This window comes from Acartia tonsa, chromosome 9 (genome assembly GCF_053477335.1).
Source record: "Acartia tonsa isolate MP-2025a chromosome 9, ASM5347733v1, whole genome shotgun sequence".
Classification (NCBI taxonomy): Eukaryota; Metazoa; Arthropoda; class Copepoda; order Calanoida; family Acartiidae; genus Acartia; species Acartia tonsa.
This window is the reverse complement of record NC_137268.1, coordinates 8,652,432-8,674,900: the sequence shown is the minus strand read 5'-3', so window position 1 is coordinate 8,674,900 and position 22,469 is coordinate 8,652,432. Positions and strand designations below refer to the sequence as shown.

General features: G+C 31.1%; 1 protein-coding gene across 1 annotated transcript in view; it reads left to right on the top strand.

Annotated features, from left to right (window-relative positions):
* Positions 1-20,940, top strand: part of LOC145328155 (serine/threonine-protein kinase minibrain-like) — a 48,319-nt gene extending 27,379 nt beyond the window's left edge. The window contains exons 5-10 of the mRNA XM_080171738.1: positions 13,762-13,890; positions 14,887-15,096; positions 16,673-16,785; positions 17,118-17,200; positions 17,565-17,740; positions 18,203-20,940. Coding sequence (XP_080027864.1) covers positions 13,762-13,890; positions 14,887-15,096; positions 16,673-16,785; positions 17,118-17,200; positions 17,565-17,740; positions 18,203-18,305 — 814 coding nt within the window. The 3' untranslated portion in view covers positions 18,306-20,940. The remainder of the gene's footprint in view (positions 1-13,761; positions 13,891-14,886; positions 15,097-16,672; positions 16,786-17,117; positions 17,201-17,564; positions 17,741-18,202) is intronic.
* The last annotated feature ends 1,529 nt before the right edge of the window (positions 20,941-22,469 follow it).

The window sequence follows — 22,469 nt, the reverse complement described above, 5'->3', positions numbered from 1 at the left end:
GATGTTTATCCCCCAATGATGATGCACAAAATTACCCCTTCTGTAGATTACATCTAGTGATTGAACGTTTTGACACTCTACTAAATGATTTAAACAATTAAAATTCATTTTACATACATAGGAAAAAGAAAAAAGTGAATTAAAAATTTGCTTTAAACAAATTGATAAACACCCTTCTTAATTTGATGTACGTATTTTCAAGCCTTTGGATACCTATAGCTTTGTGAATGCGGCCCCCTATCAAAATTTTGACTTAGTTTTGCATGAATAGAGTGTCGCCTTTTTACCATTCCCATTCAAGCACTTATGGACCTCTTTAAAAAAAGAAACAATTTTCTTAATATATTTTAACTACAAATAATAATAAAAAGACACCAAAAAAAGACCAAAAATCCTATATATCTTCATACCAACAAACTACGGTTGTTGGCTTCAGCCGCCAATCCCCCCCCCCCCCCTTCATTTAAAAATGATCTTTTTTTTCAAATGAAAGGGATATCTAATCTGTTAAGACTATAATGCTGCGTTAGCATTCATTTTCTTTCCACCAAGGATATTTTCTTTGTTCAACATTTTACATTTTAATTCGATTTCTTTTGATTCTCTGTGTTAGATAAAAACTAACAAAGGTCCAGCTGATTTATAAAGATATTAGTGACTGCACCACTAGCATAAAGTGGTCCAGTGGGCAGAAAAATAGCATAAAATCATCCAAGACTTAAATTAAATAAAATAGCCTAGTACCATCGTGGGTCCTATGGAATGATTTTTTTTAAATTGAGAACTAAATCACTTTTTGGTTACTGGTTAGCGAGATCTTAATGAAAAAAACAAACAGCGGGTGCAAATTTGATTTAAAATTTGAGTTTGATAATAAATAAAACATTTAGTTTTGTACTCTGCATAATTCAATACATTTTGTTTAAATAATAACCATTTACAGAAAAATATCGCCAGGTCAAGAAATACTTTATTTGGATTTATAAATTTTATTTTTTATTTTTGAAATAGGTTATCATGTGATATTTTGACAACGTATTTTGTATAATAGCCTGCATTAGTCAAATATATTCATGCGCAAAATTCTATTGACGTTTATCTAAGAAGGGATATATTACAGGGAAATATGTGTAAGTTTAGTTAAGGGGTAAATAAGCTTAAAAATGGGAAATAATCAATAAAATAAACCACTAAGTTTTTGATAAATGGTAAAAGAAATTTGAAATCATCCCTTACAATGATTTAGCTACAGAGGATTAATGTTTTATTGATTCATCTATCATATAAATATATAACTAAACTAAGCTACAAAAGATCTTATTAAAAATCTAGGATTAGCACTTAATGTATAATTTACATGGTTCTTCTGTCTGTCGGTTGTGCTAAAAAATTTAAAAAGACAAATATTTATTATCATATATAAAGGTTTTGTAATTTTCCCTCTTTTTAGATACATTAAACATCAAAATCGCACTTTGTCCTTGTGTCAATATATGATTTTGGTGCTTTGCTACTTACGGATTTCGTCATCCTTGGATCTTGTCCACTATTTATTGGTAATATTTCCAATCCCTTTATTGCAAACTGCATTAATTTACTTCTTGGAAACCTATTTTCTTTACCGAACATTAAGCGATGCAAATTATCCTTTATTTTAGAAGATTTTTTTTATTTGATTACTAAGAGAAATGTGGCAATTTGATTTTGAAAATGACGATTTTTTTGTTTATGAATAAGCAATAAAATTATGAAAGCAAAGGAAAGTTGAATCATTCTGTTTGTCTCATTTGCAACTACATTATTTTTTTGCACGGATCTAAAGAGATAAGACAATTTTGATAAATTCATGTACATTGTATCCCTAATGATGATTCAAAAAATTACCACTTCCTTAGAATAAACTAGTGGTTGAAACGTTAGGACACTCAACTTAATGAATTATTTAATGAAGTCCCCAATGTTGTTAAGCCAACGTATAAGAAAACATTATCAAGAAACTTTGGGGACTAGTTTAATTAACGACCCAATGTCTCCTCATGTCCTGTTTTCTTAAGACTATTCTTTCAGATTCCCAGCAATCCTATTTAAAGAAAAATGTTATTAAATAATATCTTTACATAATCCTAAATATTTCTAAAGATTGAATTACAAGAAAAGAAACATTTTACACTTTTACATTTTGTTTTTAAATTTCTCTTGTAAAAAAAAGTTATGTGTTCCCAAAACAATGGATTACTTTTTAAACGTGCAAATGTTTAGTCAATTTGTGTGTAATTTTGGTGTGATTTCTGTGTGTGTGTGTTTGTGTGTGTGTGTGTGTGTAAGAATGCTTTCCATTTTTCCAATGCCTACGCCTCGCTCAAGGATATCACCTTCAGAGCATGTATAGCAGGGATAAGACAATGGAAGATAAATTAATCTTCCCCCCCCAAATTGGAAGAAAGGTCGGGTTCCATTTATCTAACGTAGTTTTCTCCCTCCCGGTAAGTAAAAATGAATATAAGACCTTGAAAGAAAGAAATGGCCTTAAAAGAATTTTCTATGTCATATTTTTTGTGCTATCCCTTTTTCCCGAACTTTTTTTCGCCTTGAACAGTTGTAGAGTAGCTGCACTACAGAAAAAAAACTGTATTTATGTTGTGCGACACGCAGGAAAGGACATTCGACATTCCATGTATTTAACCTGGATTTAACAATCAATCAGACTCCTATTTACTTATCTATCTATCTACTAACCTGACCCCTATAATATGTCCTCCTATCCATTTAGCACGTCTCCTTCCTATCAATATTAGGGTGTCCTCAAAATTTGTATTTTTATGCCCAAAATTACAGATTTTAATGCATTAAATATTTAAGGCTTAATATTTATTAAATATTAAGGCTTTTATGTTTGATAATTTTATGAATTTTTGACTAAGTGAGTCAAAGTCATTTTTAGCTTTCTTCAGAGAGAGGGGACAATGGGCTGTTATTGCACAAATCCCCAGTTTTATAATAACGTTTTCTTATTCGTTGTCTTGGGGACTTTAAATGAATCTGAATAGGTTGGTATATTGAATGGAGTATCTATACGTTTTAACTACTTATTATGATCTACAGAAGGGTTAATTTTGTGTATTAACACTGGGAATAGTGCAGTTTTTGCAGATTTAAAACATCCTGCTGTTGTGAGAATATTGCGGTGGAGATCGCACACCACTTACCTGAATCACTGCCTGCCTTTTAAATGTAAATAATAGAGACGTCTAAATGACGTGATTTTAAGATTCTAGATGTTTAGGTACATTCGATGTAACGTAAAAAATGTTTATATAAAGTTGTATTTTTTTTTAATATCTCTAACCACTGCACTGTCCAGATTTTCCATTTTAGTAAAAGTCTTGGGATGGTTTTAGGCTACTGTTCAACCATCCATCCCCTAGATGCTAGGATCGCAGCATCTAGTATTTTTCATTAATTCAGAAAGAAACGTTTTTTTGACAAAAACGAAAAATAAGTTGAAACAAAATATAATATTTATTTGTTTATAAGATTATAGAAACATAAGCCCATGTTGTCTAAGGAATCACCATTTAACTTTATTTAAAATCTTTCTTTTTTGCTAGTATTCATTTCTTGTTATGTATTGAAAAGTATTTTAGGTATTTTGTATTGACCTATTATTGGATTTTATCACACTCTAGGCGGCAGAGAAAATATGTTTCAATATATTTCAATTTTCATGAATTTTAATCTGTTTCTGTTTTGAATCGTATGCAACTTTTTTATATATCCTATTAAATGGACGATTACATATTCATGTCTATTTAATTCTGTTTCGATTTAGAATTTTGACAATTTGTCTCCTTTTATTTGAGAGGGATATAGATGCTTTATAACTCAGGGATCTAAAGGGATAAGACAATGGCCGATAAATTGATATACATCCCCAATGATGGTACACAATATTACTACTTCTGTAGATTACAATTAGTGGTTGAAACGTGAGTAAACTAAAGTCGTTGAGCCACAAATAAGAAAACGTTTTTTTATATCTTTGGGGACTATGTAATATGCAGCCTATTGTCTCCCTCTTCCCTGTGTACTAGAGATGGCAATCCGTCTAATTTTTGGACCGGATTCGGATTCTTACAAGAATCCGTCCAAAAATAAAACGGATTCTCCGCGGATTCCGGATTCTTATTTTTGACGGATTCCGGATCCGGATTCTAGCAATATTTTAAAAATTATATTAAGGGATTCAATTTTACCGGGTACTGGGCAGAATCTAAAGCTGCGTTTTTTCATATTTTCACAGTAGCTTTTCTTCTATTTCTAGACCCTACAGCGGCCAAAATGACTGTTAAAAATAAATATATATTCGGACCAAGAAAACTCAAGACGCTAATTTTAGCCTAACAATTAAGAATTCGAATCCGCTATTAAAAATCGGATTCCGGATTCGGATTTCAAAATTAGCCAAAAATTGGGTGGATCCCGGATTCGGATTGCCAACCCTACTGTATACAACTACTATTTTTCTAAAAAATATTTTATTGATGAATCTTTCTCTTGTTTATATTAGTGAAAAAGTTGAAAACAAAATAGTTCTGCTTTAGGTGCAATATTCTTCTGCCTTTACGACTTTTCTTAATCTTTTTAAAAGTCAAATGCTCATTCTAAAAAACCCAAGTTTAAAATGATCACTAAAAAGCAAAATTCCAAAGAGTTCAAAAGGTTTCCAAAAAAGCTTAGCGTAACCAAAATCCTTATTTTACATGCCTTTTAGCTTTCATAGATTTCTATGGTTTTCTCTTCTGTATCGTTACAGTTTAGTTTATCTTGAAAAATGCTGTTATTAAAGGTTTTGAATGGCTAAGGGAACAATTAAAGACCTAACTTGATTCTAAATCAGGGGGAATGCACATAAACAAAGACACATCAATGAAAATTTGTTGCATAAGGATACATTCATGGATAAAGTGATAGGTCCATTGAAATAACTCGTTTAAATTCTACATGTAAGTTTTTTATGCAAATATGAATTATGATGGCTACTTTGAAATGGAAATTTTTTATCTAAAAAGATTGGATGCGTTATTGCAACATTTTTAAGGGTTACTTAGTTTTAAAAAAAGATATTTTCTATTTGATATTATATGATGGAAACATCCCTTTGTAGGAATTAACTGCTCGACTAAGACAATTATAAAAACCCAGGGAAATTGGGCTATTTATTACACTAGTCCCCAAAGTTTAAAAATAACGTTTTCTTATACTTTAGCTCAACAACTTTTTTGATTTTTCTTAAATTTTGATTGGTTAAGTCTTTAAGTTTATTGTCCAATTGTATCAACCACAAATTGTAATCTTTGTGTATTATCATTGGGGATATACACCAATTTATCGGGCGTTTTCTTATCCCTTTAGATTCCTGTGAAATCTAGCTCTTCTTACTAGTCCTTTATCCTTGTGTTGAAATTCCTTTCTTTTGAAGTGTGTTCATTGCTCACCTTGGGTTTATAAAAAAAAAGATTATTTTCTCTAAGGCAAGAAAATTGATAGCTGTAATGACAACGAATGTTTTCTTTTCAAATATTTTTTAGGGTTAAGTATCTAAACCTTTTCTAGTATGGCTTCAAAACCGATTAATATCTGGTGGATTAGAATCCTTTCTAAGCCGTTCTGAAAACTCGGCGAAGTAAAGACATTTTTCACTAATATAAAAATAAAAATCATATAATCAATACCAGCTTTGTGAGCCTAGAGCTTCGGCCCCTTGATGCCAACAAAACTGGTTTTTAACTTTAGTTGAAACAGTCTAGTTTAACCTGAAGTAAGATATCCTGGATTAAAAAGAAGAGGATTTGTTACAAAGCATGTTTACTTTTTCACCCACATACAAATACATACACACACAAACACACACACAATTGAAAACAAACACACACATACAATTTAAAACTCACACACATAAAATTCTAGAATTTTTTATGAAGAAAGCAAATCAAAACACTTCTTCATATTTCCAATAATATGTATATTTACTAATTCTTATTTTCATTGTCTTCAAATTTCTTTTTAAACCATTTTTCTTTTTTCCATACTTATCAATCCACCTGTTTATTTATCCAATATCTAAGACTAAAAACAAACAACCTCTTTAAAAAAATACTTTCAATCACTTTAGCAATAATGATTTGTGAAATTTCCAATAAGAAAATTTCTTCAGCATTTAATTGTTTGCATTAATATTATCATTTTTTTATGTCATAAAAATTTTAAAAAAGACATTAAAAATAAGAAGAAATATTAAATATTATCAAAGATAGAAATAAGCTTTCTTATTAAGATTAATCATAAAATGAAGACAAAATAAATTATCATTTTTAAATGGGTAAAATACGTTGATGGTGTGATAGATTCTAGCATACCATCATATAATACTTCTCCCAGCTGGCTAATATAACGATACCCCCTCCCCATTATGATTACCCCATCCCCTCACCTTGTCCATTGAAAAACGTATTGCCCAATATCTGAGGACTAGATTAGCAACCTAAATTGACAAAACTTTCCCTTGTGAAAATATCCATGTATTCTATATCCATTATCTTGGATCATTATTGAGTTTGATAGATAGTTATTAATGCTAATAACCCGTGTAATCTAGTGCTATCTGCAGGGTGGCCACAATGTACGGATGTACGTAAATGTACGGATTTTTAAAAAAGTGCTAAAAAAATGTACGGATTGTACGGAGTTTTCATTTTGGTGTACGGAATTTCCGAGCATGGTGTTATAATTAGTGTATTATCTTTAAAAAATTAAGTAAAATGTATAATTTTTTGGGATCATGGAAAGAAAACGAAATTTCCGGTTTCGTCGTTTTTTCACAGTAGCCTTTCTCCTATTTCTAGCCCCTGCGGGGCATATTTTCGAACCCTGCGGGGCAATCATTGACATTTAATTAACCTAACCTAACCTTAAATAACCCTTCAAAAGCTGCTGTGAAAAAATACAAAAACCGGCAACTTCGTTTTCTTTCCATGATCCATTTTTTGTTCTGTATCATTATAATATTTGTAAGTTACATTTAGATTTCACGGGAACCAGTTTGGACAAGAATGGTGTACCAGAAGTTGAATTATTCAAACTATTCAAGATTTGTCTTCAAAGTTTCTATTCAATTGTTAACTTAACTAAAACATTAGTATGTAACAATACCCTTTTCAGGATATAAATTAGTTCAAGTTGTTATTTTTTTATCTGCTTATCTGCTGTATTTGTCCCCATTATGAAACAGCAAAATACCCCCCCCCCCCCCCCCTAAAAGTTTATTTTACCCGTGATGTAACTTTAATTCTAGTCTTGCCCTTTGACATTGTGTAAATTATTAGGTACCAGTAACCAAAGTATTAAGATGTTTCATTATTTTTAATCAACGGGAGTATTTTTTTGATAATCATTCATGGGGATGAAATTATTGTCTGATGTCTTATCCCTTAAATTCCCTGATATTATTAAGGACATATCAACCAAGGATCTAAAGGGAAAAGACAATGGCAAATAAACTTAAGATCATTCCCAAAATACCCCTATGAACTCTCACACTGTAAAATTATCCTATTATTTTTTTTATTTTTTTTCAGAGAAAATGAGATCTTGATCAGTACCTAGTATGAAACCAATTTTACTAAATAATATATTTACTACCTAGTAGAAAAATGTACGGAAATGTGCGGAAATGTACGGAAAAATGTACGGATTTTTTTTTTAGCATGCACGGAAATGTACGGATTTTTTTTAAAAACCTTGTGGCCACCTTGTATCTGGTTATGCAAGATTATGAAACAGTTTTTAGATAATATATAATTAGATACCAAAATCATGCAATATATTAGTAGTTGCAATCGTGAAAAGAAAAAAAATGTTCCCAATGATTTTTAGAAATAATTTGGATAGTTCCAAATCAATCAGATTATTCTTTCATACCTTAAAGTTGTTTCTTTCACTTTTTTGTAATTAAGAGGATAATATGCTAAAATACAATATTTAAGATTTAAAACATATTTAAAATGTGTAAGTAAAAAAAAAAGTTTTAAGACTCGCCTAGTATATTCATTTACATTGTTACAATGATGCTATGTAGCCTTTTCAGAGACATAGATAGTTAATCTGAATATTGATAGATATGGGTCAGGTATTTTAGTGTCTAATATTAATAAAATGCAATAAAACAACACTTTTTGTCCTTTTATTGATCAATTTTTCACTGACTAAATTTTTTTTTTATAACTTCTCTGTTTTTCAGAAGTGTAATTTCTTTAGCCTAAAATTTATTGATCGACTAATTTTTCTTTAGTTAACTTATCCCTCCCCGTATCTCATCTTTCTGTGTAGGCTGTGTATTGCATTTTACAAACTTTCTGCATCCTCTCAGCAAATGGTAGTGCCACAAAGAAAATCCACCAAATTCAAGCTAGCCAAATATTTGAAGTTTTCCCTCAATGTGCCTTTTAAGCACATAATCACACCCCCTTATTACAAAAATCAAAATAATGGGGTTTTGTTTTTTCTTATTCTAATGTAGGGGGGGGGGGGGTATACTGCAACCATTTCGTAATCAATGTGTAAATGGCACTTAGAATTGGAATTTCGATCCGAACTTTTGCATGAGTAATCCTTGGTAGGTCTATTTTCCCTAAATCGAACAAAAAGAACAACTAATGGACTAGGTAATATTATTTTGTATTTTGTGTCTCCTATTTGTCCCTTGGCGATTTCTCTAAATTGCATTAGCTATTCTACATTAGTAATATGTACACTTACAATATCCTTAGTGTGCTTGGCTCACATTTTAAAAAGGATTTAATAGTTATTTATCGCATCGTATTATAGACAGATTTCAGCGGATACTAATATAATATTATAAGGCCCGAGCTAACAAAATTGGTATAATTTTAGGATTTTTATTTTAATATTTATAGAAAATTGTCTGTACTACGATGGTATACATGATTTTTCAGTATGGCTGATAACCAGTTCTAATCCAGCGGTTATTAATCGGTTTCGAAGCCATAATGTTTGAAACCAATTTAAAAAAAACATATTGGTGTCTGTTAAAATTTATGCATTTGGAAAACAATCATAATTGAGACAAAATGTATGATTTATTATACAAAACAACAGCTGCTTTTAAAGCTTCTCCTTTACTTCAATTTATTACATTTAAACACAAGCTATACAATGTGTAAAATCTTCCTTGTTGAACGAAACTGCGACCATAATATCCTAGGGGGTTTCTATCTTGATAAACACTCATTTAAAATGGTGAGATAAGTTCCATCAATAGGTGAAAAAACCAGGGAGGAGGGAGGGGACATTGGACTGGAAATTTAATTTGAGCGTTAAATAGAAATTTTATTGGGTTGTGCAGACCTTCAGAATCCAAACTTTTCCACCAATAATTTTAATCTACAGAAGGTGTTATTTTGTATATCTTAAGATTCCTGTGAAGACACCCATTAAAAATATTATTTTAATTTCTTTAAAATACATTTGATATAACTTTTCTTAATGCAGCTTACTGTAACTTTTAGTTGTTGCGCTTTGGTTTACTTTTTTAGGTTTACTAGCGGCTACGCCCATAGCCTCTAGAGGCTCTTTATTTAAAGAGGCTGAAGGGGTTTGGGAAAATAGCTTAAAACCATCACAACAAGACTTAAATCTGAAAATAGAATGGTCTAAAACCATCTCATGAGCTAAGTGAAGCTTACCTAAAAAAGAGAGCTTTTAGGTTCTGTATTTATTGATATATTAAGATTTAGACAAAAACCTTACCACTTTATATATTAGGATGACATATTTCAAAACTTGCAGAACAATTTTTACCTTTTTGATAAAGATTTCTTTATTTTTGCCTTTTTTAATGTCAACATTAAAACATTTACAGTAAACAATGTTTTTAAGAGCTGGCCATAAAAATGCAGAATTCAAGGAAAATTCCTGAACTTTTATTGTGTATATGTGTAGTTTGTTAGTAATGGCTTAAAATAACTCAATTGACAGATTATTCGGCATTATCCAATGCAATTTAATTGGCTGCTATATAGATGCCTTTCAAAAAGGCGTACTGGTTACCCAAATTCTTTGATTTTTTTTGGTTTTGATACTTGAAAAATACATATATGTCCGTACAGGGGGGGGGGGGGGATATTGGGTTTTTTATTACACTAGTCCCCAAAATTTTACAACAATGTTTCTTAGTTTTATTGAATTTTGATTGGTTTGTTGAATAAATTGAATGTTTAAAAGTTTCGACCACTATAGAATGGGTAATTTTGTAAACCATCATTAAGGATGTACACCAATTTATCGGCCAAAAAACAGCCCAAAATAATATCAAGGGCTTAGTCAATAAAATAATGTTTTTTATTGAGGAAAATAACTCATTAAAGGGGTAGTTAAAACTGCATATGTATTCTAGAGTAGACCTCTCTCTCGTGCATTTGTAATGCTGACTAATATAATGCAGAGTTATGTATTTTAATAAAGGTACTAAGAAAGAGAGGGAATGTCTGATTGAGCCAATAGGAGAATCGCATCGGAATTTACATTGGATCTCATTGGTTGAAATTGTGTACACATTTTACTACGAAGGCATGTTTTTTTTCATTTCATACATACATAAAAGTCAGCTGTAAACAGTACATTTTCTTAGTAGAAAGCTTTGCGGAATCAGAATTAATTGCCCAAAAATTTCGTTTAAATTTGAAAGCTTAGTAACGAGGTGGATTCTTAAAAAAAAGTTGGGCTGGCTAATCGCTGGTGAGACAAAATTATTTTTGTGAAAAATCCTCCAAAATCGAAAAAAAAAAATTACAAAAATTAAATAAAATCTTAAAGGGTTATTAACATATGATTTTGTTTAATTTTTGTAGATTTTTAATGTGCTTTTGAATGGTTTTTCACAAAAATAATTTTGCCTCACTATCGAGTAGCGAGTCTATAATTTCTTAAGAATCCACATCAACTTGAGTCGAAAGTAAGCAATACTTTTGTCTGCTAGAAATGTTCCTTCTTAGATTTGACGAAAAAAGGGTTCAGAATATGCTTCTATTCTTCTATTTCTATTTGTATTTTTATGAGTGCAAGTCAGGGAGAAAGGGTATTGGATTATTTTATAAATAATTCAATTATTTAAAGCACTTAAATATTGAAAGCTGTTTGACAAATCCATAATCTAGATTACACGGAACATACTTACATTTTACAGTAGCGAAGCTACTCTTTAATTTACTTTATTTGGCCGCTTGTCAGTCAATCCCTAACACTAATCTTAGCAGTTATTTTCCATTAGATACTGATTTTTTGGGGGGTCAAGACACTCCTTTCCAAATAGTATATAGCATACAACATACTTGTTCTGTCGGTCATGTTACAAAAGACAGATATTTACTAGAAATTTTCAGCTAGATTAACTCACTTTGTCCATCCATGATTCTTATGAATGTCATCCTTGTCACTTTTTGGTTTGAAGCAATAAGCATAATGTTTGTCTCCAAATTGATAATTTTTGTTTGGTCATAAAATTGAAGACAAAGTTGTTTATCAAACTTGCACCTTCTCTGAAAATCAGATTTGTGCATAGTTTCCTTATAACCATGAATGTCATGAGTATCAGTATCTTCGAAGGTCAGAATTGTGCATAATTTTTTTTACTCACTTGCCCAACCTATAACCCTGAGTTTCAGTAAGTGTGTGTGCTTCTTCGAAGGTCAGATTTGTGCATAACTTTTTGGCGCCGCTAACACAGTGTCACACTGAACAAAAATTCTGACATTTTTTAAAATGCAGGGATGTAGGAATGGATTTTTCATTATCGCTTTGAAACCAATTAATATCCGTTGGATTAGAACCGGTTCTCAGCCATACTGAAAATTATGTATAATATCGGACTATATCCAGTTGTCTACAAATATAAAAATGTACAAACATAAGATTAAAGCCAATTTTTTTGGCCCGTGCTTTATGCATTCCAATTTTACTAAATGTATATTTAAATGGCCGATCTATTAATCCATGAAGCTTTTAAGTATTTATATTTAGACATTTTAGATTTATAATAAAGAAAGTTTAGATATATATTTCTTATTTTAGATCCTACACAAAAGAATAAAAAATATCTTGTATTGAAATATTTATAGATTTATTTTGGCTCGTACTTTAACTTATTATTTATTATTTTATATTAAAATGTTCTTTAAATATTTGAATTAAATTCCTTCAAAAATATGATAATATTTAAGTTAAATATTTTGAATATCATCAAAATGAAACGTTTTCTCTTGATTTTATTTTTAAACCATGTATTTTTGTGAATATTAACTTTAATATTCACTAAAAAAAGCGTTAAGGATCTCTAATTAGTACAGTACATGATAATGCCTGATCTATCTTAATGTACTAATAACAAATTGGGAATCTTCATGAGAATTGGATTAACTAACATGTCAAATACCCTTTAAAACTTATCTTTTTCATAAAATAACAGTACAATTAAAACTGAATTAAATTGGACATTCTAATTAATATTCTAATTTATCTGTTTCTACGCAGACATCCAATTAAACCCTAAATGATAGTTCTATGAAGTGTATTTAACTATTTTTTCATTTCTATAATAGATTGTAACCGCTAAACCGATTAGAAAGCTCTTTTCATTGAATATATCTACTGGTCTCATGGTTGTTTTAGGCTATTTTTTTTATGGGGGGGGGGGGGGAAGACACCCCTTTTCTGAAAAAAATTTACCCCTCACTCATATTTTTCGTTTTTTCTTTTGAAACCAAAATAATTAGGGGGGGGGGGGGTGTCCTCCCATTCATCTATATAGGCTAGGAAACATAAAATTGTCAAATTCTTTCGATAGTACCTATGCTTTTTAAACGAAGATGTCTTTTAAGAATGGAAAAAAATACTGTGATCACTAATTTAACTTCAAATATATATTATGGAGCTACCCCTTTTCATTGTTAACACATTTTACATAAAACCCACTGAAAAAAAGAAATGTACTGACAAAGTAGAATAATTTTTATGTAATCATCTGATGATTTGTACGAGAAAGTGATTCTTTAAAATTATGGCGTTTCAAAAATAAAACTTAAGTCTCATCTTCTTTGTTTAAATATCTTTTTTTATTTGATGATAATTATTATGCACTTGAAAGAATAGCAGTAGATATATTTAGAAGTATTTTTTTAGATTTGATATATTGGATCTACTGCAGTTCACGGTAAAATATTGCTGGTAACGAATATTGCCAAAAATCTAAGAATTTTAAAGGCTGCTAGCTGCCAAACGGCTGAACGTACAGATCATACCCGCACACCATTTTAAACGGTATAAGAAGGCCTACAAAAAATCTTGAATAGCCAAGATCCAATGGTGCATAGGGAAAGCTTTACTGAAGAAAAAACGCGTAAATAGGCGTTTTTCGCGCATTTCTCTGCACTGCGAGATAACTATGCATTATTGATTTATGGCTATTCCAGATTATTTGTAGGCCTTCTTATGCTGCTTAAAATAGTGTGCGGGCATGATCTGTACGTTCAGCCGTTTGGCAGCTAGCAGCCTTTAAAATTCATAGATTTTGGCAATATTAGTTAATTCTTTTAGAATAAAGACTTGTGGAAATCACAAAGGCTTGTGTCTAAAATCTGACCCAATCCTTTCTTAAACTTTCCATATTAACAAGTTTTCGTTTTATTTCAGAGCTGACACAGAGGACAAGTATCACATTGTCAAGTTGAAACATCATTTCATGTGGCGCAACCACTTGTGCCTCGTTTTCGAGCTTCTCTCATACAACCTGTATGATCTACTTAGGAATACCAATTTTAGGTGAGTTATATTAATACAAGCGTAGCTACATGATAAGTGTCTTGTGCTTCGTTGGTCTGTTGTCGATTGCGAAGTAAAACATCAATGCTTCCACATTTTCTATTTTATTTAGGAAGCTACTTGCATTTATTTGCTAACAACTAAATAAATGCGCAAATATATTTCGTAATTTCAGCTGATTTTTTGGGGCAGTCGAAGTAAATACCAAGTTGAAATCGATAAATATTTTCGAATGAATACAGTTAAAGGTTATACCTATAACTTAATTGCTTTGGTATTTATTAGGTTCAGCTGAATACAATGTAAGTCATGTAATATGTAAACTATGGTAACATTTGAAAGTAACGGCAGTTGTCCCATATTTACTAACTTTTAAATGGCCATTACATATTCTTAAAAGCATGTGAATCTTTCCTGAACCTTATTTAATCCTAACATTGATCGCTGATACTTATATTCTTCTATCCTTAATATTTTGTAATCAAATGTTATGACGTCTAGAATTTTTAAGTTCAGGAAGTAGGGGTTTTGCGTCATTCAATCAATTATGTAGATTTATTTAATTGGTTTTAGCCGCTAAAATATTATTCATTTAAAATGTTAGATGCATAGAGTTTAATCTTTATTGTAAAGAATCCTTAGAAATGTTTGGTAGGTTTATGTAAGCTTGAATATTGTTGTTTTATTTCATAGTTTCTTGCACTTACCATTTATTTATGCATAAAACTGATTTTATCTTCTTATTAAATTAATGTTTAAGATAGTACATGGCTTACTTAAATCATGATAGTTAAGATTTATTATTTTAATCATAAACGCGACACTCAGTTAATTCCTTCTTCGAGTCAACACATGAAAACTTTAACTCGAACTCTCATCACCTTATCACAGTTTGCTACCACTCACCTACGATGCCCCCCTTGGTGGTTTCCCCCCAAGTGCCTACTTAAGCACAAAACCATGTTTCAACTTACATTTATGTTATATTGTTTTCAGGGGTGTATCATTGAACCTAACGCGCAAGTTCGCGCAGCAGATCGCGACGGCGCTGCTGTTCCTCTCCTCGCCGGAGATCAAGATTATCCACTGTGACCTGAAGCCAGAGAATATTCTGTTGTGCAACCCTAAGCGCAGCGCCATCAAGATTGTTGATTTTGGTTCCTCGTGCCACCTCGGACAGAGGATATATCAATACATTCAGAGTAGGTATGTACACGTCAATTTTTTTTTTTTTTTCATGGATCTTTAGGGATAAGACAATGTTGATAAACACAAATACCCCTCCTACATTACTAGTTTAGAACCAATAAATCAAAATTCAATGAAAGTACCCATTTTTAAAAACAGGGGGGGGCGAAAGTGACACTTTTTGAAACCAAAACTAAAAGTCAACAAAGGAACTCAACTAAAAAAAGAGTTACCGGTCTGAGATTTTGCATGGTAGTTGCTTTATAGGGGTACAATATGGAACTGTGAAGAAACGGCGGCGCAACTGCCGAAAACCGCCGTTTCCCGCCGAATTTTTTTTTGCCTTTTCTCGGCGGTTGCGCCGCCGTTTCTTCACAGTTCCATATTGTACCCCTATAAAGCAACTGCCATGCAAAATGTCGACCTGTAACTCTTTTTTTAGTTGAGTTCCTTTGACTTTTAGTTTTGGTTTCAAAAAGTGTCACTTTCGCCCCCCCCCCCCCCCCTTTTAATTTATTGGTTGGCGAATGAGGTAATTTGCATTTAGAAAACTTTGGGTCCAAGTATGATTTACAGTCCAATGCCCCCTCGTTCCCTGAGTCATACTATGAACAAGGATGACAACATTCATAAAAGCGAAGCGCTGAAACGGTAGGACTAACGGACATTAACACTTGTATAGTGTCAGAACTGAATAATCAGAATAAGAGTCGAAGCAAAATTGTAAGTAAATTTATTGAAAAACTGCTTGATACAGAATTATGTTTATTGACATACTTACATTTTTAGGACTTGATTATAAAGTTGCTTCGCTTATAATATTGTACTTTGTTGTCCCAGGAATCTGTATACCAAAAATCACATCAATCGGATTATTAGATCACATAAAAATTTGTTGTTCAAAAGAAAAAAAAATCATCATGTTTAAAATGAACGTACGGACATTCTGGTAATTATTATAGAGTTGCTACGCTTTCTAAATCGTACCTAACTACTACAGGAATCACCATGCAAAGTTTGAAATCGATAGGACAATTCTAACATGCCTAAATTAACGAAAAAAGCTATCCGTTACGGACGGACGAACCGACCCTAATTATAGAAAAAAAAGCTTCGCTTTTAAAAAACATCTTTATTTTCCTTAAGGATAAAGTTTCGGATTTTCTCTATTTTTCATTTCCTATCCTATTAATTTCTCAAAATATAATTAAGTTTAAAAGATAAACTTATCTTAAAATTAAAAATATTATTCGCAATGTGGTTGAATGAAAAATATTGATGATAATTTTTGAAAATATTTTTTTTTAGTATTAAAGCTACACTGTAATTCACTTTCGTTAGGCAGTCAGTAACGCTTTCTGTTTAAATTATTATGATATATGGCACATCTAGTCTATACATTCTTGTTTTGTCCGGCTGTCTTATCAGTCATGCTTTAAAAGATTCATAATATATTTTTTTAAGGTTTTTAAATATTCTCTCCCTTTCTTTTCATTGTTTTAACAACTGATATGGCTCTTTAACTCACTTTGTCACTGATGGATGTCGTCATCCTTGTTGTACTGTAAATCTTTATTTTTCTTTATAATTCTAGATTTTACCGATCTCCAGAGGTTTTACTTGGAATACCATACGATCTTGCTATTGATATGTGGAGTTTGGGATGCATACTTGTAGAGATGCACACAGGAGAACCTTTATTCTCAGGTAGCAAACTAATTTAGCTGCGCCAATAGCCTATAGGGTCAACTCTTATACGAATTAAGGCTTTTTACTAACACTGACTTTCTTTAAAATTAAAATGATGAAGATTGTTTTTTTTACCCATTGATTGAGTAAATCTATTCTTGAAATAGCTCAAAACCTAGCTGCCCTAATAAGCATAAATGGTAAGGTTGGCATTCTGTTATTTTAACGTTATGATCTACTAAGGTGTATTAAACTAGATATATATCTTTGTACACTAATTTTCGTTAACTTGCAGGTTTTAAACACTCTTTTCTATCTCTTATAAAATATGCATGTTTTCATATTTTCAGGGGCCAACGAGGTTGATCAAATCAACAAAATTGTGGAGGTTCTGGGAATTCCACCAAAACATATCCTTGATCAGGCACCTAAGGTAAGCAAACTTGACTAGCAAAGCTGCTTGTTATGCCTAAACTGTAGCTCATCCGCTCGTTGTCAAAGTCAGAAAGGTGATCTCGAATCTCGGACTAACATCGCGACCTAACTGTAGACGTTAAAAGCGGTTTCTACTGCTGCTATGTCAGTTGCGCAATATAAATAGTCAGAGAGTGGAAGTGCCTTGGCCCCAAAACAGGCGCATCTTGTTACCAGACAATATAAATATATATAACCCTACCTACCATATTTCTCTATAATAAATAAAAGAATAAGACGAGACGTGTTTTTAAAAAGGATTAGTTTTATTTGTACTTCTTTCTCAATATTTACCTTGAAAATAACTAAAAATCCTATTCTAGGTGAACAAATTCTTCCACAAGCTACCGAACGGCAGCTACGCGCTGAACGCGTGCAAGGACAAGGTGTACAGGTCTGCTGGCAGCAAGCGGATACACAACATCCTGGGGGTGGAGCACGGGGGGCCTAGTGGCAGGCGGCTGGGGGAACCTGGTCATACTGTTGAGGATTATCTTAGGTAATAACTATATTTTATTGTATTACGTTTTGTGAAGCGCACCTACTTCATAACTTAGTTATGTCTGTCTGTTCGTCCCCAAAGACAGATTAAAAATGACTTACATGAAGCTTAACTAAAAAGAGGACCATATCTGCGGTCGATTAGAAACCTAAAGACAGAAAGATTCACACATTCTTTTGCTTTTATATAATAGGATTGAAAAAATTGTCCTTTCCTTAATAAATACATGGGAAGGTTTCGTGATTTTTATTCAAAATATAGCAGGCCTCAGGAGCTTGGGCGACTTCGCCATCTTGTCCAGTGATTTTTATTACTTTTTGATATCAAATTAAACCTTTGTTTTGTCAAATAAAAATAATAACAACAAGCTTAATTTCAAATTAACAGTTCAATTATAAAATTAATCTTGCAATTAAGACTTCTTAGTCTACTTAATTAAAATTATTTTCTATTTTTCAGGTTTAAAGATCTGATCTTGCGAATGCTGGACTATGATCCAAAAACCAGGATCACCCCCTACTACGCTCTACAACACACATTCTTTAAACGGTCCTCGGAATAACAAGGACAACATACATCCATGCTGGAAGAAAAATCATCATTTTTATCTTATCTCATTTAATCAATATTTAATCTGGTTCGTGTGGAATTTTGTTAGCCTGTTAAAAAATTAAATGATACTCAATGGTAGATGAAAACAAGGAAAGCTGTCAAAGATTTTTAAACAAAAATCCACCAAAAAGAAGCAAAGACAATGCAAAACAACAGCACTACTAAATTTACCACATTTGAGATAACATAGGAACAAAATTTTGCCTACTAGAAGCCTAAATTTGAAACTATACTACAGTCTTCCTCTAGCAATTGAACATGAGAGAGAGATAATAAAAAGCCCCCCTACGAGAAATTCTACCATAATAATGAATACAAGATACACCTGTCATAAAGAAGCTGTGAAATGTACTACAGTACATGTGTACGGTTCAAGTTCAGCTGTTTAGATACAACCTGTCCATAATCTAACAGTATAAAAAAAACTGTACACACAAAACAAACACTTTTAGTAAACAATTTTTATTTGTGTCAAAAAAAGTCATTTTTTTAATATTAAATATTTTATAAAGTTACAATGCATCATTATATTAATATGTAGATTAATTGATTATGCTATTATGAAGACACAACCTTGGCTCTTTAAAGAAGATAATACCATGAGAGAAATGTAATGTAATGAAAGAGCTGTTAAAAGGTTGAGAACATTTGACAACTGTACTTTGTACTGAATGATATAATTTTGACGACAGCTAAATGCTCTGCAAGTGATAAATTTATTTATTGATTGATTGATAATGTAATTTTAAATGCCGTGTTTTATTTTTTACACATAAGAGAACTAAATAGATCTGAAGCTTTATTATATAATTTTATAAGGACTCATTAAAGTAAAACATCAGTTTAAAATCAAGAAAACCCCCTTCATAAAATACCTAATTTTTATCTACTATCCATTTGGCGAATTGTTCAATTATTGGCATGTTTGAAATTTATTGCGAAGTTTTTTTTTATTATTTATTCCTTTATTATGTTAATTTAACTAGACTAATTTTTCTGATAATTTTGTCATTGTTTTGCTCATCCCATTTTCTTTACTATGATCATAAATTTTTATAAACTAATTTAATTAACTTAAAATATTTGACCATGAAAAATATATTTTTGGACCAGTGATATTTATACTTGGAGGGATATTTTGTCTAATGCTTTTTCGCCAGTCAAAAGTCATCTTTTGACTAGCGGAAAATTTGAGGCTAAAAAGTTCTTTGGATAACATATTCCTCCTTGTTTTCTATAGGATTGACATTAAATTAAATTACTTTAATTTGCAAATTAATTTGATTTGGAATTAAAAGCTTAAAAATAGAAGGGGAGGGTATTATAAGTAGAGATTTCGTATTGAAAGTAAACAAAGTTCCTTGTATACATTCAAAAAAAGGACTTTTCAAATGAGATTTTTAATATTTTATGCTTTTTGGAGTTTTAAATTTAATAATGATTTTAATTGTTTTCCATAGAAAGCTATTTATGTGTTTTATCTTTCAGTGATATTCCAGGTGTTATTCATACCTTGTTTTACTTTATTTCTACAATAATCTTCTCTCCCTTTTAACTTGATACATTAATAAATATTAGCTATCCTTCTCCCCCCCCCCCAAAAAAAAAATGGTTATTCTTATTGTCAATTTTAAGTTATAACATACTCAATCCTTAGTTTCTGTTGCTCAAACGTACTTTTTTCTATTTTTACAATTTTGTCTTTTTATTTTTGTAATCTAATTTCGTTTCATTCTTGCTTTGTTTTAATTATTCTTTTTCAAACAAAGCACCATAATAATTACACCCATGACTAGGCGTTTAAAAATGTTAACTAAAATATTGAACCAAACCTAAACTATTGCTTATTATTGCCATCCTTTATACTTTGTATATCAATCTTATGTGTTCTCTAATTTATAGTTTTTCAAGAAAAAAATCTCAAGTTTTTAATTTTTCTAAGCAGGCTTTTACTCTAAATTTTTTGTATGATAAAATATTGTATATCAATCACCAATTTTACAACTTTTTTGGACCAATTTGAACCAAAAGTTAACTTTTTCCACCAACATACAAGCAATTTTTTTAAAAAATATTACAATTAAAATAAAATCTTAATAGACAGCTCTTGAATTTGATTTGTCGCAAATTCTTGATAAAATATTTTTTTTTAAATCATGAGCATAACACAGATTTTGTTTTAATTATCCTAAATCAACACAAAGGAGTAAAACTGCCTGTTTCTATGTATTAAATATATAAAAATAGTTAGCTGGAAAATATGATTGTAATGACAGTTAGCTATTTGCCTAATTTCCTTAAAAATTCAATTCATAAATGATGAAATGAATAATAAAAAAGTCGTCAAAAAGTCTCTAATTTTATCATGAGAAATAAAACTTCTGTATGAACTTTTCTATGACAATTCCATATGGTTAAAATTGGAGGATTTTTTGATACAACTTTGAAATACAGATCTGTGATAGGGGTCTAGCCGGGGAGGTTGCGTGACTGTTTCATTTCAACAATCTTTCTGCTAGGCCCCCTTGTATTGTAATGTACACTTAGTTACGGTAAAATTAGATAATAAAATATTAGAGAAACTATGTTATTTATTATTATTATTAATATAATTTTTTTTAAATGATCGTTAAGATTTTCAGACAAAATGGAAAAAGGTAAAGAAAAACTAGTTTTGATTTCATCAGACAAGGATAAATATGCGATCGTATTTAGTGCTGGAATAACAATAAATGTATAAGTAGTTATGGATAACCAAGAAAACTACCTGCTCACGACTTTTTTCGCCTTCTAGACAATTGCTTTCTGCTCTTTAGTAGCGACTTGGCTGTGTTAATATTTCCGACGCTATTTTCTGATAATCAAAGGTAGAGTTACATATAGCTCCTCCCTCTGTTCTTATACTTAAATGGAATAACAAGCAAATATAAGTTTCTTGCACCTTATATATATCTTTATAATAAAGTAATAGGATGTTTGTTTGTACCGAAGGATTTACTGAACTTGTACAATTTTCAGAGAAGATGTTAGGTAGTCTGTTTCTTAGAATAAAGACCCCCTTCAAAATATTTAATTTTATTTCGAACAAATCATAAGAAGATGGGCTTTCAATAAATTCCATTAAAATCGAAATTTCGTTGTAAATGGATATTGAATAAACTTGGATATATTGACAAGGGAAGATTGTCGTAAATTTAGGTTGCTAATATAAAACACATTTAATGGTCAGTTCATTCATCCATATTCATAAGGAGGGGAGTAGCGTTATTTTAGACCGCTGCTATGGTGTAACATTTAAGTAAAAGGGGGGGGGGGGGTAATGCAACCATCTCGTTAACAATGCGCAAATGGCACTTAGAATCCGAATTTTAGGATGAAATTTGGTATGAGTAATCCTATTCCTTGGTAGGTCTATTTCCCTATATCGAATAAAAAATTGGAAAAGTAAAGGCTAACGGCTGCCAGCTCAGTCGTTTTGACGTTTTTTGGGCGTTTTTAGGGCTAAATTATCGATAATAAGACCAATAAATTTCTAGTACCAGCTTTTTAACAGCTATAGCCGACTAAAAAAGCTGACAGAAGCTATAAAATGCCAAGAGTATCATTATTATACCAAATAATAAAATCATTCAAAAAGTTGATTAATCTGTAATTAATGATGGATTTGCCATGAAAATAGCCAAAAAAAACGGCTTAACGGCTGAGCAGCCAGCCGTTACTTTTCCAACTTTTTATTCGATTTAGGGAAAATAGACCTATAACAAGGATTACTCATATTAAATTTCATCCTGAAATTCAGATTCTAAGTGCCATTTGCGCATTGATAACGAGATGGTTGCATAACCCCCCTTTTTTATGTCCATTCAATTGCTGTAATTTCTGATTTTAAATGATGTCTTTTAGTTCGAAAACAAGAGATGACGACTTTTCCTTGCATCTAAAATATTAGTATTGTTATTTCTCGCATCGTATTATAAACAGCTTTCCGCGGATATAGAATGTACAAATATAAGATTAAAACTAGTTTTTTTTAGCCCCTAGGTGCCGAAGGCACGGTGTAAAAAAACTGGTTTTAATCGTATGATTGTACATTTTATATTTGTAGAAAGCTGGT